The sequence below is a fragment of the Crocodylus porosus genome, unplaced genomic scaffold (assembly GCF_001723895.1).
Source record: "Crocodylus porosus isolate Cpor-Errol unplaced genomic scaffold, CroPor_comp1, whole genome shotgun sequence".
NCBI classification, from domain to species: Eukaryota; Metazoa; Chordata; order Crocodylia; family Crocodylidae; genus Crocodylus; species Crocodylus porosus.
Window position 1 is genome coordinate 565454 of NW_017728923.1, and position 23677 is coordinate 589130.

Sequence of the window (23677 nt, forward strand, 5' to 3'; positions counted from 1 at the left end):
CCCACATCCCTCCAGATCGAAAATGACCCATCCACCACCACTCTCTGGGTGCGGCCCTCCAGCCAGTTGGCAACCCATGTGACTGTGTAGGTGTCAACACCACAGTCCCCCAGTTTCTTAATGAGAGAGGGGTGAGAGACAGTGTTGAAGGCCTTCCGTAAGTCCAGGAAGACTATGTCCACTGCCACCCCTGCATCTAAGGATTTGGTGACCTGGTCGTAGAAGGCCACCAGGTTGGCCTGACAGGACCTGCTACTAATGAACCTGTGTTGGTTGCCCCTAAGCATGATCTCCCCTGCTGGACCCTCATGGATATGTGCCAGAATAATTCTCTCAAAAAGCTTACCCAGGATGAAGGTAAGACTGACTGGCCTATAGTTCTCCAGGTCTTCCTTCCTCTGCTTTTTGAAGATGGAAACCACATTGGCCCTCTTCCAGTCCTCTGGCACCACACCAGAACACCGCAAGTGCTCGTACAGCCATGCCAGGGGTCCTGCAATGACCTCAGCCAATTCCCTCAGCGCTCGGGGTGGGAGATCGTCCGGACCAGCTGATCTGAATACATCCAGTCCCTCCAGAAGTTCCCTAACTAGTTCGTCACTAACCCTTGGCCTAGGTGCGCCTCCCCTGGGGTCTGAGTGGGGTCCAAAGGTGGGGTGGCTGTACCAGTCCCTGCTCATGAAAATGGAGGCAAAGAAATTGTTAAATATGTTAGCTTTGTCGTCTGGTGTGACGACCAAATTTCCTAGCATGTGGCATGGGAAACTCACTAAGAGCTGACCATGGTCTCCAGCTCTTTTGTGCTGGGTGTATTTATTTAGGGTGAATGACTGGTTTCCAAAGGAGCAGCCGTTGTCCACAGGAGCTTTGTCCCATTCCCCACAGTTCCAAAGCTGTCATAGCACCAAAGGAGCCTAACCAATTATTGCATCACACAGCTGTCTATGGAAGGGCCATAGAGACAAGGCTTGAAGCCTTATAGAGGGGTTGGCCAGGGAAGAGGGATGGGAGAAAGGGGATATTGGTGGAACTAATGGCTATAGTGCAGGGTGGAGTGTCAGGGGGAGTGGGTGGGCAGCCACAGGCATGGCAGGCTGGCAGTGAATGCCCATGCTCTGGGACTTGGCTGAAGCTATAGAAGTGAGTGAGGTGACTAGGCACTGAGGTTGCAACAATTCATCCTCCACATCCAAGTTGCTCTCAGTTCTGCTTCCCTGGCCAAGGGGGTCTTGCTGCCAGAACTAATTCATGTGTGAACTTCCCACCTCTGCCACTTCTTGCCCTTCAGTGCTAACACTTTCCTGAGCTGCCTGGGCCTCTGACAGCAGCTGGGTCTGTGTCCTGGGGCATGAGTGCCCTATACTCCCCCATGCCAGCTTCCTGCCATACTAGGGGAAGATGCAAATTGTGCCTCTGTATAGCATTCCTAGCCCTATTTGCAGTGGCTGTAGGACAGCTGGGTTTGCCTAGGCCTCTCTGGGTCTCCCCAGCCTGTTGGCTGCATTGGCTAACACATGGAGAGTCTAAGGAAAGAGCAGGGACATCCCTCAGGCAGGGGCTGTAGTGCAGGGGTTTGGGAGGCACCTGAGAAAATCTAAAGACTTTGGGCAAAGGGGGTGTGGGCATATCTTTGGGGTGAAGCTATTAAGGGACCCCAGGACATCTTGGGCTGCATAGGAACCTCATGTAATACCTAACAGGCTGTGCAGAGGGATGGGCCAGCTGAAGAGAGGGAAGGGAGCATGGGCTGATGTTTCCTGCCTCATGCCCAGGCAGGGAGAGGCTGGGGTCTGCTGGGAGCAGTGCTTCTAAGGATCCATGCTCTGGAGTGACCCAGCTGGTGCCTTGCTGGCCAGCTCCTCACTGTATCAGGGCCATGGCCCCTGCTGCCCACTTTACAGTCCTCTTGTCCTGTTTGGAGTGCACCCTGCAGCCATGGCATTTGGAAAGGGCAAGCTGTAGGCCCTGGGATGGATGCCTGGTGAGGAGGGGAGTGCACCCCAGATCCCATCTGGCCCTTCAAACTAGCTCCCCCTCCAGAGCTGTCCACACGGTTTCCCTGCTCCCACATGGCAGCAGCTCTCATCTCCCCCTGCTTTCCACCACAGGGCAGAGCGGCCTTGGCAAGTCCACAATGGTGAACACCCTCTTCAAATCGAAGGTGAGCTGCAAGGCCACCACTCCCAGGCATGAGGAACGCATCCCAAAGACGGTACAACTGCAGTCGGTCACCCATGGTGAGCCCCCAGTGAGGCCCCTTCATCTTCCTCGTCTGCCTACCCCTCTGGGAGCCCTATAGCACCCTCTCCTCAAACATCCACCCTTCCAGGGCCTTGAGTCCCTCCCCATCCCTCCAGAACCTGGCAGCCCTGAACCTGCCCCTGAGGCCCAGCTAGAACCATTCCCCACCCTGCTGTCTCCAGAGGGCCGGAGCACAGCCCTCATTCCTCTCTGGTTGGTGCTTACTCATCTCTCCCAAGCCATTTCAGCAGGATGCACTACCCTCAAAGACAATGACCTCTTTGTGAGCCTCCAGTGCAGTCTTCCCATAATTGCCATCTCAAAGTGAACCCCAGAAGAGCTGCTGTGCATAAGAGAGGGCAGTGAGGCATTGGGCCCACTTGCACTGGTTGCTGCTGTGTTTGTGAGGAACAGGCCCCAAGCCCACCGTCCTCTTCCATGGTAACAAGCCTGCAAGGCCTACAGCAGTGCAGCTACTGCTTTCTCCACCCCACAGATGGGCCATGTCTTAGGGACCAGACATTCCCTATGCTCAAACTGTCCCCAGCAGCTAAGGTGTTTTCCGGTCACCAGGGCACCTCACCAGCCTCAGGGCAACCTGTTCCTCTTGGCCTGGGGCACTCAGCTGTGGCTGGAGGAAACACTTCAGCCTAAGTGAGAACAGAAACCATGGCACTCAGAGGGGCTCATCTAATGCAAGTGCCCATCTAATGCAGGGGGCGGGCTTGCTGATACCCCTCTGGCCTTGCCCTTCTGCCCCGCTAGTTATCGAGGAGAAGGGCGTGAAGATGAAGCTGACTGTGACAGACACACCGGGATTCGGGGACCAGATCAACAATGAAAACTGGTAGGTTCTCCCTGGCCACCCACTTTTTCAGGGGCCCACAACTGAATGCTGAGTGAGGTGGAGAGGAAATGGGGTAAGTATCACCTGCCTGGAGAGGGCTCCAAGGGGAAGGTAAAGGAGAAGACACGGGAGGAAGCCAGGCCAAGGGGCCTGTGAGGGTTGCTCAGCGGACAGGAGGGCTGAAATGTCCCAGCAGCTGGTGCTTCGTGACATGATGCTCTGAAAGCAGAAGTTCAGATCTTGGCTGGGTGGACACAACCCTTAGTCCACAGGAGTTTGATCTCCCCAGACCACAAGAACAAGAGACCCCAGAGCTGAATGCTTCTCTGCCCTGCAGGGTTGCAGCACTTTTTGATTGCTGCCTGTGAGAGATGGGGATTTGCCTAGGTGTATTTGGCTAAACCCTGCTACACTGTCCATTTGCAGTGTTATATGACACACATCTCTGCCACACCTTGCTGCCCTTGCCCCAGAGACAGCTGTCATCCTCGGGCAGGTGCAGTGTTTCCTCTGGGTGCCATTTTCATGGATCCCAGGGCTCCTGGGAGATGTGCTCATACACCTTCTCCCCTTTTGCCCAGCTGGGATCCCATCATCAAATACATCAACGAGCAATATGAGAGGTACCTACGAGAGGAGATTCTCATCAGCCGCAAGCAGAAGATCCCAGACACCAGGGTCCACAGCTGTGTGTACTTTGTGCCACCCACAGGCCACTGGTGAGTTGCGATCACTCTGTGCCAGTTCCCCAGGATGAAGTGCCCTGCTGGACTAAGCCCTCTGCAAGTGTGGTCTGAACCTTCAAGCTGCCTGCCCTATTGGTCTCCCAACCCCTCATGGCAGAGGTGTGACATCAGGGCCTGGAGAAGTGCCTGCTGTGCTCTGTAGGGCTCACTGCAGGTTGTGACACCCAGAGGGAGGCAGACGTGTGGAGGGTTAAACTGCAGCCTGGCTCTTCACACTAGGTCCGTTGTTTCCTGATCCTTTATCTGCCTCTCCAACCTGCACATACGTGAATAACCCTGACAGGATCCAAATGCAGGCCGGTTGGTAGGGGCCAAACCAGTCAGGCAGGTTTTATTTTGGACAGTAGCAAAGCCAGGACTTGAGACACAGTGCAGCAGCCTCATGGGGCGGATGGGCCTTGGGGGAGCTGAGACTGGTGGGCCACAGGGTGGGGAAGCATGAAGCTAGTTTGTGCTGCTGGCTGGCATGTCCTTCCCAAGGGTTGGACAGAAGTCTCAAGGATTTCAGGTTGCTCCAAGTGATACCACCTTGGCTTACCTGTCCCTCGTGCTGCTCACCTTCCATAGATCCCCACAATAGCTATCAGCCTAGATGCCAGAGCAAGCTGCCGGCGAGCAGTACCAGTGGCCACCAGGCATGGTTATGCTGCAGAGACCTAGTATAGCAGGGCAGGGGGCTAAGCGTGAGCCAGGCTGTGGGTTTTCTGCCCATGCCCTTGTGCTGCCAGGTGGCAGAGAAGGGGCCTATTGCCAAGGCTGCTTCCCTGGGGCTGTGGGTAGGGAGCACTGGGGACTGCACCAGCTGAGAGCCTGTAGCCAGCTGGGCTGACAACCATGGTGCTGAGGAGCCTCCAACTCCTCCAGGGCCTCCGTGCTTTGCATACCTGAGTAGCTGGAAAGAATCTCTGTTATTTTCAATTAGAGCAGACTCTTCCCCTCAGCCAGAGCTGCTGCCAGACTCCTGCTTTGCCCGCTCAGACAGGACAGGCGCTCTCAGCTTTCCCACTCCCTCTGGTACCTGTCCTGAAGCTGCTGTTACACTCCTGCCCTCTGCTTGTGGGTGGCAGACAGCAGCTAGCATGGACAGCAGGCATCCCCATGACCAACCCCCTTCAGGGATCCTGGAGCCCTGGCTGGAGGGGATCGGCCTGGCATGGTGGGGCCATCCTGCCTAGATCCCAAGGTGTGAGAACTGAGCCCCATGGAGGGCACAGCCTGGCTGCTGAGAGACTGGCAGCCTTTCCTTTCTACTCTGACTCCTGCCCAGGTCAGCAGTAGCCAAATCTGGTGCCACTGGCAATTACTTATTCCCATGAACATAGTGCCCAGTTACCCTCCTAGCAGATGGGCTAAGGACTGACTCTGGTCCCTTCTTTTCTTTTGGGAAGACTCCTATGGCCAGGGGCTAGAAGGGAAGCTTGCTTAGCTACTGCCTGTGCTGTAACTGTTGTTACCAAGCCCTGGGGTCTGTTCCTACCTGGCCTGGGCCTGCTGTTCCCAGGGTTAGAGCTGGGCTGCTGTCCAGCCTCCCTGCGGTATGGGGAACAGGGCAAGGTAGTGTTGGAATATGGTCCCCACAAGTCATGCCACTGCCCTTTCTGGCTGTGTTAGGCAATCACCAGCCCATTTCCCCCCCCCCAGGCTGCGTCCCCTGGATCTGGAATTCATGAGGCGGCTGAGCAAGATTGTCAATGTGGTGCCTGTGATCGCCAAGGCAGACACCCTCACACTGGAGGAGCGGGCAGAGTTCAAGCAGCGGGTGAGAGGCCTCATCAGGACAAAGGGGGACTTTCCAAGGACATCCAACAGGGCAAGCAGCTCTGGCTCAAAGGCTGACCAAGGAGGGGTGTTGTCTATGGGAGATGCCCCTCCTGGTGAGCTGGCCTTGTGAAAGGCACCAGGCAGGGCCAGTGCACTCAGCTTGTGCCCCAAACATCTGGGTCAGGAGAGCTGCTGTGTGTTGTTAGTTGCCCCCTGCTAAGGCCAGCAACTTAAGGCACTCCTGGGTTTCCTGCAGTCAAAGAAACCCTAGTGCCTTGCACCTTATGGCAAGGCTCTGATAGCAGTGGACAAAAAGGCAGCATGTACTTGTGGGTGCTTAAACATCCTACAGCCTCTGACAGCCAGGTGAGGCTGAGTACCCTTGTGTCCTAGCCAGATACCAGATCCAGCTGTCACTCACCCCATCTACCCCAAATTTCCCCTGTAAAAATCAGCTACTACAGCACTATGCATTTGTGCGGTGTCACTGCATACTGTTCAGTGGAGGCCACTCTCCATCCCAGAGGTGGCTGGTGTCAGCAGCAGGCAAGATCGTAGACTGTCAGGAGCTTCAGTGTGGAAGAGAGCCAGGTCCATGGTCTGCCCAGAGCTGTTTCCAGCACTCTGTCTCCTGCAGATCCAGAGGGACTTGAAGGCTCATGGGATCAGCATCTACCCACAGGAAGACTTTGAGGAGGACCCAGACGAGAGGATATTGAATGATAAAATTCGAGTGAGTGCTGGCAAGCTGAGGACAAGGGGCAGGGATGGGGGTGGACTGTGTGCATGCATGCAAGTGTATGTGCATGCGTGTGTGTGTGTGTGTGTGTGTGTGTGTGTGTGACCTCACTTACCCTGAGCAGGCAGGACCTGGGCTGCAGTGCCTGCCAGCAGGATGGCAGCACTGGTGAGGGGTTCTGTCCTGGGTGGCAGTGCCAGGGCATCTCTAGAACAATTCTGCCTCCATCTTGTCATGCAGGACAAAATCCCCTTTGCTGTGGTAGGAGCAGATCAGGAGCATCAGGTCAATGGGAAGAGGATTCTGGGACGCAAGACCAAGTGGGGGATCATTGAAGGTAATGGGCGCCATGTGTGGGAGGGGCAGGGAGTGGGGCTCTGTGCGGAGAGGGCAGTTGAGTGCTCCTCAGGCTCCTGGTAATGAGGGTGGGATCCTGTCCACCAGTTTTCTTGAGGGACCACTTCCCTGTGGGCTCCATGCTAGCAGTGCGGGGCTGCTTGTCCCCTCAAGGTCTGCTGTGTGGGGAGGTGCATGAAACTCGCTCCAGAGAGCCACCAGGGGAGCTAGAATCTTCAGCTCAGGTGGTCTCATCTCAGGCCGGTGGATCCTCAGAGCCCCAGGCAACCAGTTATCAAAGCAGTGCTCCACTTGCAGCCAGCCCCAGCATCCCACAGTTGAGGCCTAGCTCCTCACAAGGTCCTGGGGATTTCTTCCATGTAGAGTGAGGGTCCCTGTGCTGAGCCCCCCTCCTTGGGTGGCACTGCAGGGCTCCCTGGGTACCAGTCAGTGCTGGCCCTCTGTGTGGTGGAGCTGGGCTTCCTCCAGCTCCCTTCTCCTCTTGCTCCCACCCCAGGATGAGCCGTGTACCTGCAGAGGCCCCCCTCCAAGCAGGCATTCCACACGGACAGCTGCTCCAGCCCCACATCCCCGCCACAGTAAACCTGCCACTCAGAGCCTGGCAGCACTAGGAAAGTGCAGCGAGCCAGGACCTTCCCCAGCTCCCAGGCCTCACACCCAGGCCAGGCCCACAGTCACTGCCTGCGCCCTAGCCCAAAGCCCTTTTCTCTTCCATTGTCTTCCCCCATACCTAGCTGGTGCCACAGGTCAGCCAGGGCCTGGGAAGCCTCTCCCTGGAGACTGCAACCCAGGGCCTCTTCATTTATCCAAGGCCCTTGGAGCTGCCCGGCCAAGGCACTCCCAGGTACATCCATCAGGAGAGGGCCTAATGACAGCTTCTGGCTGCCACCTGCCTGCACTCCATGCCAGAGGCTGCATCCCAGTGTACAGGGGTAGGGCTGGGATGGCTGCCCAGGGAGCAGCTGCAGCCCTTGGGTATGGTACATACCATGCACTGCATATGAATGCAAACAGCTAGGCACACACTGAGCCTGCCTGCAGCACACTAACGTAGGCCTGTGCACCTCCACGTCTCCTCTGTGTCACCTACACAGCTCCATGCATGTGCTGACATGTTCACAGCTTCAGTTCCACGTGTGTCTGCCTGCACATAGGTGGATCACTCCCTTTCACCCACTGACCTCTCAACCCAGACACCCCCAGGTAGTACCTGCAATGATGTGCCAGCCCTCCCCTGGCATGCAGAGCTTCACATGTATAGGTATAGCCCCAGGCCCAGCCTGTTCCCAGTGGGCCTCCCCATCTTAGCATCTCCCAGGGCTGGGGTGTTGATGGGGGCCCTTTGCTGTGATCCTTGCTTAGTGCCTGCCCCTGGAGCCCTACTCATGTTTACCCACACACACACATATCTGAGCTCTCTCCGGACACAAGAGGCCCCAGTTTGGCCTGACTTAGGAGAGGAAGCCGCTTCACAGAGGTTCACTACCCCCCTCTCTACCTGCTAGGGGAGTAAGCAGGAGTCTCCTGCCCCCTAGTGCCCAACTGTGTCCTTGCAGGTTTCCAGGATGAGTTTTGGTCACCCAGCCCAGGGAATCCCCCCTGACTAGGGCAAGGTCTGGTCCCCCAAGGAAGAGCCCCAGGTGCTGTGTGAAATGGCAGGGTGGGGAGGGGCTGGCAGGGGATACTGCTCAGCAGCGTTCCCTGCACCTCTGAGTCCTGTGGCCTCTGCCCTAGCTTGCAGTGGCTGGGGCACAAGGTTGTTCCAATGACTGGGTCCCAGCTGCTCTCTGCCTCTTGTTTTTCAGTGGAAAACCCATCCCACTGTGAATTCCCCATGCTGCGGGACCTGCTCATCCGGTGAGCCCTGCACCCAGCCCGGTGGGGTGGAAACCTGGGAGACCATCCTGGCAAGGATCTCTGCTCCCTGTGGGGGTTGGAGGAAGTCCAGGGGCAGTGTGGGAACAGGAGGAGGGGGCAGTGGGTCGGGGGGAGCAGCCCCTGATGGATCCATTTGGCAAACGCTGCTGGGAAACAGATGCTGCTACAGGAGGGGGCAGTGTAGTTGAGAGCTGGGACCAACCTTCCATGGCCAGCTGTGGGGCCCCTTATGTGACTAGGAGGACCTGCCCCCTCCTGTGACACAAGCTTGGCGCTACAACATATGGTCAGTGCATGGACCTCTCCCACTGCACTCCATTTGCAGGGCTGTGCCCAGCTGCCTGCCTGTACCTTCACCCTCTGCTTCTTATGCCAGATCCCACCTGCAGGACCTGAAGGACATCACCCACAACATGCATTACGAGAGCTACCGTGTGCGGCGACTGAATGAGAGTAACCGGCTGGCGCTCAGCCCTGTCAATGGGCTGCAGGAGAAGGACGAGATGGAGAGCAACCTCTGAGCAGCAAGGGCAAGGTGCCCCTGCCCTTGTGGCCCTGCACCTCTTCCTGTACAGGGCGCATGGACTGATTGCGGCAGGGAGGAGCACACCCACTTCCTGCTGGGAGCCACCCCCAGCCTCTGGACAGTCCCCACCTCTCCCTTCTCATTGTCCCAGTGCCCTGGCCATCTTGTCCATTCATGTGCCCTCTGGGGCCAGGCCTGGTGCCACCTCTGCCACTGTGCCAAGACCTCACTGCCAAGCTGCAGCCTCACGGAGATGCCAGGACTGTTGTGCCAACCACTGCCCCACAGACACTCCTTCTCCCTTCCATCTTTCCCTCCCCTACTCTGCAGCTGCCCCTGACTAGGACTTCCCCAAGCTAGTCCTAGCTGCACCCCCACTGCCAGTGACTTTTGTGTCGTGCCCCTGATACCATGTGCCCCTCTGCTCCACAACAAGTGTCTCCTCAGTTCTGGAGAGTTCCCATTGCCTCTGTGGGGCCAGCAGGTCTGAGCACCCTATGCCCATGCCACCAGAGGACAGGTCTTAGGAGCCTCAAGCAGCAGCAGTGGGCATGGAGGCCGAGCTCTTCCCAGGGCAGTGCCACCTCCAAACACTGCTTCCTTTGCTGGGGCAGTCCTAGATCTGTGCAGCTGAGCACTGGTCTTCCCTTCCCTCAGTAAGAAAGAGCAAAACCCACCATGCTTGCACTGCACTGACACTGCTGGACCCTTGGGGGCTGTAGGACCAGCTGAGGGGAGATACAGAGCCAGGCCTTCACTGGGAAGGATGGGGGACCCTGTATGTGAGAGAAAGGGGAAGGGGAAACTATTGGTTTGAGGGGCCAACCCTCCCTGCAGTGGGATGCCTGGGGTTATCAGGATGGCCTTCTGCCATGCGGTGGAAGAGCCACTCTATGAGGTCCTAGAGGATGAGGGTGCAGGGTTAGGGGTTGGTTGGGAAAGTCAGGGTTAGAGCTAGCCACAGTGGAGGACCTGAGTCCCATCCTAATGAACAGGAAGTGGGGGAAGCTGCCCCATGCTAAGAGACTGGCATTTACTGGGCTGGGCATGACTGTCATGGAACTGGAGAGCCAAAGGGGTCCCTGAGGTGATCCCCAGCAGCTCCCTCAGCCAGCCCCGGGCAGTGTGTGTATGTTCACTCCCCTGTGTATAGTGCGCTGTGGGATTTACTCTGCCTGGGGACTCTGATCACATATTAAAGATCAACCTGGAGCCCTTGGCCTGGCACTCATCCAGCCCCATAGAAGAAACAGCAGCAGGAAACCATCCTCATGGGGCCTCATCTGTCATTCCCCAAGTCCCTACCCTCCCTCACCCTGGCCCATCCTGTCTTTCTTCCTGAGTCTCCTTCCAACCAGGGGCTGCCCCCAGACAGCACCCAGAAACCACAGGCCTGTTTCTGGCTTGGGGGCTTACCAGGCCTGAGGCACTAGGCTGAGACGCTTTGCAGACAGAGCTGGTGGGGGGCATCAGGCCTCTTTCTGTGCTCAGCACTAGGGTGTCCCCCTGATTTGGTCCCAGGTAATGCCCTCAGCAAGGCTGGCTTGGATGTCTTGTCATAGCGCCCTGCCCTCAGGCCTGGCTTGAGCAAGGATGGCCCAGCACCTGCGCCTCTGTCCAGACAGAGAGAAGGGGCAGCTCCTGAGCCACAAGGCGGGAGCCAGATCTCAGCTACAACCAAGCATCACTCATCTTGTGGCCACGCAGCCAGGAGGAGCTATCCCTGCCCAGTCTCCTGTCTGTGATGCTGATAAGAGGCTCTCTAGCCCTCCCTACCCCCATCTCCCCCCCAGCCTGGCACAGGTGGTGCCCCAGCAGCTCTAGCTCTTATCACCTCAGCACTAAGTGCCCCGGTGGAGCAAAGCAAAGCATGCTAGACCTACGGCATGGGTATCCTCAGCAGTGTTTGCAGGCTGGGAAGGCAGCTGCGTGCAGGATGTGGTCCAGGACTGGGAGGGGACAGCTCCCTGGTGCTGGTGCTGTCTGCCTCAAGGTGTTCCCAGGGACCCCAAGGCAGGGTCCCTGCACCAACCCCACCTGGCAAGTGCTGGTGCTGAAAGGCACAGCACTGGTGGCCTTGGGCCGGGAAAGAAGCCCTGCCCTGCAAGTTGTGCATCCTTTCTTCCTGTGCAGCTGCCTCAACCAGAATAGGGCCCTCACACTGCTGGGCACTCACTGGTGTAGAGAGTAGCAAATCCAGCCTGCCAGCTGCTCAGAGAGGCATCCCGGCTCCTGAAGGTTCAAGTGCAGCACAGGGCACTGGGAGGATGCTTCGGGGTTATGGCTGTGCTGCCTGCTTAGGCAAATGGGCCAAATAATGTCTACCCTGTTGAGTTCCTGCCCTGCACCCCATTGTTTGTTGCCAAGGGAATCTCTAGCAACCAAAATGGAAAATGGGCAGGTGGCAAGGCACAGGATGAGGCCTCAGGACACCTGGGCTCTGCCTCAGCTCAGCTGTGTGCCCCTGAGAGGTCACTATGTCCTTTACCCTCTACTAAAGGGATGAATCTTCCCCTGCTGCCAGGACCACACCACGGATCAGCCAGGTCCTAGCTGCAAGATGCTTGGAGGCTGCAGTGACGGAGACAGCATCATGGTGGGACATGGACAGCTGCCTCCACTGGTCACTGAGTGCCAGCCTGCAGGTAGAAGTGCTCCCGGCCCTATGGGTGTCTGGTCTTGCTTGGCCTTTCCCACTGGCAGGGGCAGGAGCCAGCCCTGCAGCATCACATTTGCTTGCTGTGGCTATCCCAGGTAAACCTGAGAAGGCCCCACCCCCTCACCATCACTGCCTTCTGCCCTCCCTCCTACCCTGGGTGCCCTCAGCTGACAGCTGCCCACCAAACCTCCATGTTGGTGGCCAACCTCAGGAGCTCAGCCCAGCTCAGCTTGGGCAGGTTTCCTCCACCTGCTATAAGTCAGTGGAGTCCTGGTTTGGGCCTCATCCCCCGTCTAGCTGAGGCTACAGGTGCTGCTTCAGGGTGTCAGGGCCTGACAGCTGCAGGCATGAAGGAGTTAGCAGTTCCCAGCGCCTGATGCTCCTACAGCCCTGTCTCGTCTGTGCTAGGAGCGCTGTGATGGTGCACCAGAGACTGAAGAGCCCTGAGATGATAAAGGAGAGGATAAGCACCTTGCCTGGTAAAAGCCTCTCAGCCTGCACCCCACGGTGTATCTCCTCTGTGTACCCTCCTTCCCCTGAGCTTCATGTAGCTGCTGTAGCAATCCAGCCCTGCACACCATCCCTGAGGGCTCCAGCCGCAGGCTCCGGACGTCCCTTTGCAGCATTTCCCACCCCCAGAACATGCAGCTGTGAAGAGCAGCCCCTGCCCTTACAACCTGAGGCCTCCGTTTCCTGCGTGCCTCTGGCATTAAAGTAGTTCCCTCCTGGTGCCCCCCACACAGGTAGCAGACACCTGCACTCCTCACCACTGCTCAATGAGAGAGGTAGGTGGGCATGGGAGGCACATGGCACATAGCCTTCATGCCCCCCCTCTCCCCCCTTGGTAAGGGGAATAAAAGATTTGTCCTTACTGGCCCTAGCTCAGCAGGGGTGTAACTGCAAACCCCAGTGGAGCCACTCGTGCTTGCTGAGAGCCAGGAGGAGCTCAGAGCCAGGCCTGCTCTCACCACACCCACCAGACCCAGGCACAAGGGCCCCTGCCTGGCAGGGGAGAGAGGAGCCTCTTCCCCTGCTCCACATGGCAGCGCAGGGCAAGCCCAGGCATTGCCTACTCACACTGGCACTTGGGGCTCCCACCCAGCCAAGCGCAGCATCACCATGGGTACAGTTACCCTTTAACCATCCTGCTATTAATGATCTACCTGCCTCCTAGCCTGGGCCCCAGGCCAGGCTGTGTGGCTGATCCAGTCTGTGCGGAACTCAGAGAATCCGGGGCTGGGCCTGACGGCTCTCACTGCCACTGCTAAAGCAGCCCTGGCTTCCCGGGGGTCCTGCACCGAGTGGGAGGGTGCCAGAGCTCAGCTCAGGGGCACCCAGCAAGGCAGAGCAGGGTGGGCACAGGGGCTGGGAGGGGAGTGGGGCAGGTGCGTCTTGCTGGCTTGCTCCATGTTGGCTGGGGCAGGGCACAGGATCGTTACTATTATTTCCTGATTCCATCAGGGTCCCACCCTGATGACCAGATAAGAGCTTGCAGGCAGCACTCAGCTCCTCTGACACTGAGCTGGGCGGGGTGGTGAAGCAGGCACATAACTACCTGGTGATCAGCACCACACACTCCATTACGAGCAACACAGCCATCTGCATCTGTGCCAGCTGCTCAGGAATCACGCCCGCCAGGGTGCAGCCAGGGCCACACGACAAGTCAAAGGGTCCTGAACCTACTGCAGCCTCCCGGTGGTGAAATTCAAGAGGGAGCAACAGCTGGGGCTGGAATCGGCTGCTAGGGTTCTCCTGTGCCCAGAGCACCATGCCAATCACTGGGATGAATACCCGCTCCTTGATCTCCCCAGTTGGGATCACCCGGTTCTTTGAGATCTTCTTGTCCTGCACGGCCTTCAGCCTGGTGGCCAATGCCAACGCCTTCTCAGGCTCCTATGGGACCTGGTGCATGTTCAGCTGGTGCTTTTGCTTTGCTGTGACAGTGCTCATCATAGTGCTGGAGCTGACCGAGCTGTTCCCCAAGCTGCCGCTCTCCTGGGACGACTTCACCTCCGCCTTCTCCATGCTGGCGGCGCTCATGATCTTCACCTCGTCCATTGTGTACCCCTCCATCTACATTGATGGCACGTGCTCCACCAGTGTCTGTGCTCGACAGGCTGCAGCCACCGCCATGTCCTGTCTCTGCTTCGTCGCCTACGCCATTGAGGTGGGCCTGACTAGGGCTCGGCCTGGAGATGTCAGCAGCTTCCTCTCCACAGTGCCTGGCCTCCTGAAGGTGTTTGAAGCCTACGTGGCCTGCCTGATCTTCTCCTTGGTGGACGACGACCATTCGGCCTATCATATCCCGGGTCTGCAGTGGTCCATGGCAGTCTACTGCATCTGCTTCATCCTCACATTGCTCATTATCGTCGTCACCATTGGCCAGTGTCTCACCTACATCCCCTTCCCCCTGGAGAAGGTCCTGGTAGGTTACAATGTCTTGGCTGTGCTGATGTACCTGACGACAGCAGTCATTTGGCCCTACTACAGCTTCAAGGGTAACACCAGGCCAAACAACTGTGGCAGGGGCTGTAAATGGAACAGCAAACTGGGTGTGACCTTTCTCACCTACTTCAACCTCATCGCCTACATTGTGGACCTGGTGTACTCCTCCAAGATGGTCTTTGTAACAGCAACCACCTAACTCCGTGAGGCCAGCCATGCCTGGACAGGGACAGGAGCATTCAGCCTGCAGCACTGGGGAGGGTATGATCTCCAGCACTCCTCTCTAGTGCTAGGTTTTGCTGGGGCATGCAAGCTCCAGCACCCTGCGACCTGCAGAGCCATCCCATGTGCTGGGTGGGAGGCTGGTGAATGTGGTAGGAGCTGAACACATAGGGCTGGCATTGCAGAGGGCTCCCTTGTGACCTGTAAAATGTGAGAGGGGCCACTAAGCCAGGGAGGGTGATGCTTTGGGGATGGGGGTTCAGACATGGGGCTAAGGGTTACAGAGCCGGGCCCCAGCCCAGGGTAATCAGTGGAAGTCTCCCCCACTGCTTTCTACACTGGAGCTGGCTAGGTAGCACCATGTTCCTGGGGGCAAAGGGGGCGGGGGGTAGTCCTGGGGGTTTCAGCACTTGAGTTTGTTTGGGAAGCTCAGGAGGAGGTTGTCTGATTTTGGCACTTAAATGAAGGCAGATAAATGGCTTGCTCCCTCCCTCCCGGAAACTAAGGATCAAATGTGGAGGCCTTGGAGAGCAAAGCAAACTGTATGTATGTTTAGGAGGGTGTGTGCTTGCCTGGACATGAGTAAAAGCTTTTCACTGAAAGTGGGCTGCAAGGTGTGTCCATCCTTCAGGGCTCAGTGAGTGAGAAACTGTTTGGGGGGGGGGGCAGAAGGGGCATGGGAGGAGGTACTAGGTGGTCTTGGGTGGGTTTGGCAGCCCACACTGAGCTCTGGACCTGCACAGGTCCCTGCACTGGCAGGTTTAAAGCCAGCTTGGGCATGCTGGTGCCTCAATGCAGAGCCTGCAAGGCAAGCACATCCAGAACATGCAGGCAACGTGCAGCCAGTGCCTTCTACAGCGCTTGTGCCCTCAGCAAAGTGGGGGTGGTGCTGTACCTGAGGGGCCTGCCCTCCCTGCCCAGGGCACCTGGCAGGGGCTTGCAAAGAGGGTTTATTTGCCTGGTTGCAGGAGGTGTGTGTAAAAGGCAGTATTTCCCTGCTTGTTTCAAACTGTAAAACATCAGAAAGGTCCAGTCTGACTGCATTGGTTTGTTTTGGGGAGTTGGTAAATGCTCAAGCCTGATATGAAGGGCTGGGCCTGGGGCTGCTGGTCTTTAACAAAAGCCTCCTTTCTCCCGGATGTTAATTAGTCATTGGAGTTCAACCCCTGTGATAAGAATTGGCTTCTTCCGCCTTCTCATTACTCACCCTCCTTGTGATGTTATTTCATGGGTTCTCCTATTAGGGCAGCTATTCAGGCTAGACAGAGCCTGGATTTATATGGGGAGAAGCCCCAGAAAACTTCAAATTCTTCTTCACCCTCAAACACTTTCAGCCTTTCTCTGTTCATCACTTTACAGATCTCCTTCAGGGCTTGAGACAGGGACAAGACATGGGCAAATCTCAGTCCATTTTTCCTCCCCTGGATTATTGGAGTAATGGAGAAAGGGTTACAGCAGCTTGTCTGCATGTCTCTTGCTTCAATGAACCTCACAGAGCTCCCTTGGTGTCTAGGCCTGGTCTGGAGGTGTTATGGTGAAAGCTGTGGGTTGTTGTGGTGATAGCAAATCCATTGGCTTGTGTATCTGCACAGGTGGAGCAGGAAAGATGGAGATTACCTTCCCCAATGACCACCAGCTCCATAAGGTGCACCCAGAGCCAGACCCTTTGTGCCCTCCCTCCCACAACCCACACACCAGCTCCAAGTCACCTGCGGACAGGGCCCAGCCCTACTCTGTCACCCAGTGTCTGCTCCCTGCTGTGTGTTCATTGTCTCTGGAGTCAAGTGCCTAAATAAAGGTTAAACCTGTCACCCTGCACCTGGTGATGTGTTGCTTTGGTTCTTGTCTGGGTACATATTTCAGTCCCATGTGTAGCACCTGCAGGGAAGAGGGAGAAGGAGGGTAAGGTAACTGAAGCCAAAGAGCAGAGCATAGGTTTCAGTCCCTGTCTCTGCCACAGACACTGTGCAAGTCCCACTGCACTGTCCCACTTGGGCAAGTCCCCTCTTCCCCTCCAGGCCTCAGGTTTGCGTATGTAAAATCTTGGCAGGTGATCACAGCTTCTTCTGCCTGCATCTATTGATGTTGGGAACCAGGACTTTGGAGCCAGGACTGTCTCTACTGTGTTCACATAGTGCCTAGCATGACAGAGGTCTGTGCAGGCAGAATGGATAGTCATTGCATCCAGGGGCATCTGGGCTCAAGCAGTCACTGCCACCCAACATAAGGGAGGGGGGAGCAGAGACTTTCCCACTGAGCGCTGGCTGTTGTGGGGGGTGTCGGGGAGAGGGCTGCAAAAGAGAGAGGAGCCAGCCCTAGATCCTACGGCATCCTGTGAGATGAGTGGGGCCATGTCTTTAACTGTACCTGTGAAGGACTGGAGTATTATCCCCATTTAACAGCTGGGGGAACTGAGCTACAGGGATTAAGACCAAGGTCCTGGTGGCTAGGCAGAGATCTGCCAGCAGCAGAGATGGGAGCAGCATTCTGGGGTCCCTGCTCTGCCCCAAAGATACAAGGAGCAGGTCATTTTCAGGCCCTGTGAGTGGAAGCACAGTGCCGAGCAGACAGTGCATGGGGCAGGTAAAGCACTGAGATAGAGGGGTAGGGCAGGAGGCATCTGGAAGAGGGGTGGGTGGAAGTTCTCCCTTGAAGAGCTTACTCTGTCTAGACTGCAGGGCAGGGAATAGTGACCCAAGGGAACACAGTGTACCTTGACAGCCTCCCAGCTTCACACTTTGTTTGCATTAAGTACAGCAAGGTGGCCAACCGGCAGTATGAGTGCCACAAGTGACTGGGAGGCTTGTGTGTGTCTGTGTAGCATTCACCAGATCAGGGAGGGGGAAGGCAGCACAGCAGCAGATGGGGCAGGGAGCAGAAAACAGAGCAGCAAATGGGGCAGGGGAAGGGGATCAGACTAGTGGCACTCCAGAAGGGCACGGGGCTAATTTGTGGCAGGCTTGCCAAATGGGTTGGCCCCCACTGAAGGAAAGGCTCATGAAATCCATGATAGGAAACTGCAGCTCATGAAGACTGCAAGTCCCAGGGGCAAGACTGCATCTTGCCTCAGACAGTTGCAAGGTGCATTGCCAAGTTCTGCCACAGTGCATTGCCGAGTTCAGCTGTAAGAGCTTTGGGGAGGGACAGGTTCCTAGTTCATGTACAGCCCGTAGCACCAAGGGATCCTGACTGTGGAATCTAAGCAATTAAACTATGCAGGCAATTAATGGTCATAAATAATAAATCATTGCTCTAGACCTGCCATCTCGTGGTAAATATGGGAACTTCCTCACTGGTCCAAAGGTGCAGCCATGTCTCCCCACCTGGTATAATAAGGGTCTGATTTGCCAGGTCAGTATTTCCCAGCCTTTGGCACAATGGCACCGCCATTGTGAGCACTAGATTAGATCAGAACTAGCTCTGGGATGGGGAATGAGCATGTGTGTGGTGTGGGCAGGTGCAGCATCAGCCCAGAAGCTGGAGGAGAAGTGCCCATGAGCTGCCCCTCCAGGCAGAAGAGCTACACACCCACCTCAAGCTGCCTGCAGACCCAGGCCAGGGAGGGGCAGTGCCACTGGAACCTGCTGGTTCTCAGGGCAAGATCCTCCCTACATCCATGAAAGCCCATGGTGAAACCTACCCACAAGACTGGTTCTAGACACCCCTTATCTCTCTCCCTCCCTCCTCACCCTCCTGCTGCTGCTGCCCCTGCTTTGCTTCCTGCTCCATCTTCTGCCCAGGCTCTCCTTGGGAGACAGCACTGCCAGCCCCTGCTCTCCAGGGGCCTGGGTTCAGGCCCAGCCAGGGCCGTGGTTTATTTATAGGACTTTGCTTAGACAAAAGGAACAAATTAGCCTCTTCTGTCGGCTCAGCTCCCTGAGTGTAACCCAGCAGCCCTCCCTGGTCCCCAGGCAGGAAGAGAGGAGCTCTCTCTCAGTTCCCTGCCTGGCTTCAGGCCTCATGAGGCATGTCATTCCTACCCATGCAGGCTCCCTCTGTGGCAGCTGAGCACCTGTGTGCAGGTCAAGGTGCTGGCCAACCCATATGCAGCACAGACCAGACCAGGGAGGTAGTCACAGAGCAGCCATCTCCTGCCTTGATCTCTAAGCATGGTCTGGCCTTGTGGCTGCATCATCCCCTGGCTCACAATCCCAGGCTCTTTGCAAGAGGCAGGGCATCAGAGCAGGAGGGGTTTAATCGCTGTACAGTAATAGTTGGGGCCAATTAGACTGATGGCCTGGGTCAGTAGTGTATCTGATGGGGGTGACCAGGGGTGCCATCTTTGTATGGTGAGGAGGCGCAAAAGCACCATCTGCCCTGCTATATGCCTCTGGTGTTGGTAGCATAGTTGGATTCAGCCGAGGTGGGTTGCCCTGCCTTAGGGTGGCTTTGCCCTGGGCTTGCCCATACCCCAGAATGGCCGTCAGGCAGGGGGAGCCAGATGGAAGAGGCAGGCAGCTGCAGTACCGGGAAGCAGGGTGTCTGAGGAGGCCAGGCTGGCTTCCAGCTCTGGGGCTGGGCCGCCAAGGCTTCTAAGTGAGGGAGACCTTCACAATCCTGTTCTCTCTAGTGCTGTAGTCCCACTCTTACATGAAACACTATTTTCAGGCTTCTCAGGGGGAGAACTGCAGGTTCCCTGAATGCCATGGTTATCACGGGTGCAGGGGTGCCTGTTGGACCTCCCTGGGGCCTGTCTGAGTGCACCCTTCACAGGTCAGGCCTCGGACCTGGCTCAGTCAGAGTGGAATCACACATTTCTTCAACCCTTAGGCCAGGACCTGGGCAGGTCACTCCATGTGTACCCACCATCTCACATCCTGCAGGCCCTACAGCATTTTGGACCTCTGGGTGCCAACCTTGTCCCTCAATGATTTTTTAATGACCTTGAACCACAGCTCTCCTTTCCCTTGATCTACCCCAGACAGGCCTCTAGTGAAGGCACTTAAACCCAAATGCTGCCACAGAAGTCAGGCCAATATCCAATGCTAATGAATTGTCCCTGAACAACTCAGTCCAAAAGGTTTTGTTTCAGCTTTTTCTGAGCATCACAATAATAACAGGTACTAACTAAATGTGCAGTAATTGGCACTATTGCACAGTCATGCCATCGCACACCTTTCCTAGTTTCATAAATTGTTAGGGGCTGGAAGGGACCTTACAAGATTATTGGTTCCAGCCCCTGCACCAGGCAGGAAAGACACCTGGGGTCGGGTGATCCCAGCAAGGTGACTGTCCGGTCTCCTCTTGAAGGTTTCCAGGGTAGGTGACTGCACCACCTCTGGAGAGAGCCTATTCCACAGTCTGGACACCCTGACTGTGAAGAAGTTTTTCCTGGTGTTAAGCCTGAAATTGTCTTCCAGGACTTTGTAGCCATTATTCCTGGTTTTCCCTAAGGGTGCCCTGGTGAACAGTTGTTTCCAAGCCCTTGATGTATTCCCCTGATGTAGTGGTAAGCTGCTACCAAGTCCCCTCTCAGCTTTCTCTTCTTTAGGCTGAAGAGACCCAAGTCCCTCAGCCTCTCCTCGTATGGCTTGTCTTGCAAGTCTCTGATCATATGGGGGGCTCATCATATTCTCTGGACCCTCTCAAGCTTTTCCACGTCCTTGCCGAAGTGCGGCAGAGCAGTGGCAGTGCAGCATCTGTACGACCCTGCTCTCGCCCTGCCCCAGCCCAACTCCTGTGAGGCAGCAGCACAAGGTGGTGGCACTCCAGTCCCACCTGCCCCCGTGTACGCCCTGGGGTCTTTCAAAGTACCCCCAGGGGTACACGTACCTGTGGTTGACAACCCCTGGTCTATTATTACGCCTAGGTTCCTTTCAGTCGCGGTGCTAGTCAGTTTGGTGCCACCGAGCCTGTAAGTATGTTGGGGATTGTTCATCCCCAGATGGAGCACTTTACACTTCTCAGTGTTGAACTTCACCTGGTTCCAATCCACCCAACTTGCCCACCTGTCTAGGTCCACCTGTATCTGCAGCCTATTTTCAAGCGTGACCACGCTCCCCCATAACTTGGTGTCGTCCGCGAACTTGGCCATTGCGCTCTTCACTCCCACATCCAAATCTTTGATAAAGATGTTGAAAAACACTGGACCAAGCATGGACCCCTGAGGGACACCACTGGCCACTTCACACCAGGATGACACAGATCCGTTCGTTAGAAATCTCTGGTTCCTACCCTGCAGCCAGCTTCCCACCCACCTGACTGTTGAGCAGTTAAGCCCGCAATCCTCCAATTTTCCCTTGAGAACATCATGGGATACCAGATCAAAGGCCTTTTGGAAGTCTAGGTTTACGATGTCAACCTCTCTCTTATCCAGGTAGTAAGTTCCTGGTTGTAGAAGGAAACAAGTGACACTAATGTGCAGTAGACTAATTCTACTCTGCATTAACACAGCTTTTGCCATGATGCATTGATGTGCGGTAGAATCAGTCTACTGTGCAGTTAGCATATAATGTAGACACACCCACAATGGCTGACAAGCTTCCTTTGCACCCTCTGGCTGAGTGCTTAGCACCTTGGTTGGCCGCAGGTGAGAGGAAGTGGTGGGTAAGTGCACTAGTGATATAGCCAGGGCCCTTCTCTGCTGGAGTCCCATGTGCTCTGCACATACAGCTTCCTGAGGGATCTTGCTCAGCACCACTTGGCTCCAATCTGCATAGGACACCAGAAGGTTTCCACCTGACAAGACACTGCTGTACCCTGGCTCTGGATTAGGCCTGGGCCTGTATCCCTCCTACTGACCAGAACTGCTGAGCTGGTTCCCCAAAGCAGTTGTTTGTAGCTCAGGCAGGTCCTAAATTCCACATGCAACTACTTTTCCTCAGCCTATGGAAACTGGACAGCAACTGATACCACTCCTGGGAGCCTACACCACTCAGCCAGGACCCAAACTACAATCTAAGCTAGGCGCCCATGGGTCTCCTACGAGCAGCAGCTGACTGATAGACAAAGTAAGCCATACTTTGCTAGTTTTAACAAGCTATACTTTGCACCTGGCACATTGGGCTAAAGACTTCCTATGAGGTGGTGCCACCTTTCCCTCAAGGCAGAATGAAATGACCCCTCCACACAGAGATCCTGCAGCAAGCAACACAATGGAAAGGCACTGTGGTCTGTGACTGAGCAGGGAACTAACTGGTGGGGCGCCCTGGCGCTCTCTCTGCAATGCCCAGTGCTGAGCCTGCAGGTTTGCGGGTGCCTTCCTCTGGGAAACGTGCTGCTAGTCTTGAGGTAAGCACTGAGTCAGGAGCTGCTCTCATTGTGTCTCCAGCTAGCCATGCTCTGCAGAGCCTCTGTCTCCCGGGATTGATATGCTGCTATAAAAAGCAGCACACTATCCTTCAGGCTGCTCTATTTTGGGCTCTGCTTAGCGAGTTGAACGTTTTCTGACTGTTAATCCAGCTGTGCTGCAGTGTGGGCATCTCAGCCTGCAGGTGTGTGTCTGCGTATCAGCTAGTGTGCGCCTGTGCCTCAGCCTTTGTGCATGTCAGTGAAAGCCTCTGCTCTAAGGGATAACGGTTGTTATCATGTAAGGGTGTGTGCACAGATCTCTGCTTTGCTTTGTGCTGCTTGTATCGCCTCATGACTCTGATGTGTGTGAATTCTGAGGCCTTTGTACCTCTGAGTGAGGCCCTGTATGTGAAGCTGCAGCGTGTGCTGAGTGTGGGTGGTGCATGGTCCTAGTGTGAGGCTATCTGTGGGGGTGTGCATCTGTGGTGGATGTCTGAGTTTCTGCTATATGTGCCACGCTGTGAACATGGGGCATTCTCCTCCTCCTTGTGTATGTCCCTGCAGAACAGCGGGCATCGCTCATGTCCTGGCCCGTGCGTGGTAGAGGCTGCCTGCTGAGCCACAGTGCTGTTGTCAGGGACACCAAAGACAGGAGAGATCATTTGTGCCCAAGAGTTTTCAGACCACATTCCCTTAGTTGCTGTTTCTCTGTTCACAGCTCACTCGCTGAAGCCTCCCTGCAAAACCCCAGCAGCTAGCAGGTCAATTCTAATAACTGAGGTTTTAAAAGAGTTACAAATGACCATACTTACTCGGGCTACCTGCACCAGAGCTATGGCAACGTTTTTTCAGTGAGCCCTTTTGAGGCTAAAAGGGAAGGGGTAGGGGGGACTCCAGGGCAGAGGCAGCCCAAGGGGTGAGTTTGCCTGGGGATCCCACAGGCTGAAGACTGAGGGTGCAGGACCACAACCTTCAGCCCCACCACACAGACACTTCTCAGGGACCAGGCAGCAGGTATCATCTGATTTGCCACACTCTGCTGCTTGGTGGGTATTACATCTCCACAGTCTGCTATGAGGCACAGAGCACAAGGAGCTTGATGGGCAGAGTCACTCCGGATGGTCTATGTCTGGCAGTGCCCAGGTCAGGTGCAGAGACACCAGGGGCTCACTGAGTGGCACTGCCGTGTCCATGGACAGAGGCACTGGCACTTGTCAAAATGCACTGGAAAGCATGTGCATCAGGTGCTTATTACAAGCTACACCACCATCCAGGCACAGTGTGTAAACCCATGCCTCATGGGGACAGCAGGTTCTCCTTTGCCCCAGCTGGCCTTTGCATCAGACTAATGGCTCCACTGCAGAACAGGGAACAGAGGCTGTTGCAAGTTTCACCTTTGTCCAGGTCTTGGTGTTCTTGCCCTCGGGAGCATCGGCTCAACAAAGGGATCTTGCTGAACAGTTGCCTAGAAAGAGCAGGAAAGAAATGGATGATCAAACACTTTTGAAAGAGCAGCTGCATCCACTGGTCAATCTCCCACCCCCAGTGCTCCTTCCTGCCCATGGCAGAGGGTCGGACTAGATGATCTGTCTAGGTCCCTTCCGACTCATTGATTCTATGATTCTATGATTTGCCAGGTACGTGGGCATCAGCCAAGTCCTAGCACATGACTTTCAGGGGGGCGGAGTGTCCATAGCTCCTGTTGGTACAATTGGAGCCAAGAGCACTCAGTACTTCTGGAAATCAGCCCCCTGGGGATTAAAAATGGTGACAGAGGAGAGAGAAGCTGAGCTAGCTTGGCACCAAGCAATAGTACAGCCCTGGAGTCAAATTTGAATTCACAGCTCTAGGGGACAGAGGGGAGAGAGCCGCAGGGCCTGTGTTCTGAGATAGTCACGGTGGCAGAGGGAGGGAAGGAGGCCTAACCTCTCACAGACATCTGGAGATTCTGGCCTCCCACATTTTGGGTGCTCAGCTTAAGGGAAGCAGGTGTGGGCACAGGCAGAGCCATGATTTTATAAAAGCG

General features: G+C 55.9%; 2 protein-coding genes across 6 annotated transcripts in view; both read left to right on the top strand.

Annotated features, from left to right (window-relative positions):
* SEPT12 (septin 12) overlaps positions 1–10307 on the top strand; it is a 53237-nt gene extending 42930 nt beyond the window's left edge. For 3 of the 5 annotated variants that reach the window (XM_019539833.1, XM_019539837.1, XM_019539836.1), the window contains exons 3-10: positions 2109–2237; positions 3007–3088; positions 3670–3807; positions 5476–5593; positions 6233–6328; positions 6575–6671; positions 8497–8548; positions 8946–10307. In XM_019539833.1, coding sequence (XP_019395378.1) covers positions 2109–2237; positions 3007–3088; positions 3670–3807; positions 5476–5593; positions 6233–6328; positions 6575–6671; positions 8497–8548; positions 8946–9090 — 857 coding nt within the window. In that variant the 3' untranslated portion in view covers positions 9091–10307. The other 2 variants (XM_019539835.1, XM_019539834.1) reach the window with 2 other exon arrangements.
* A 2830-nt stretch (positions 10308–13137) lies between these two features.
* MYADM (myeloid associated differentiation marker) lies at positions 13138–16237 on the top strand. The gene has a single exon (XM_019539838.1). It carries the CDS (start codon positions 13523–13525, stop codon positions 14396–14398), a length of 876 nt encoding a protein of 291 aa, XP_019395383.1. The 5' UTR covers positions 13138–13522; the 3' UTR covers positions 14399–16237.
* The last annotated feature ends 7440 nt before the right edge of the window (positions 16238–23677 follow it).

Coding starts and splice junctions, on each gene's coding strand:
- MYADM (XM_019539838.1), top strand. CDS start 13,523: ATGCCAATCACTGGGATGAATACCCGCTCCTTGATCTCCCCAGTTGGG.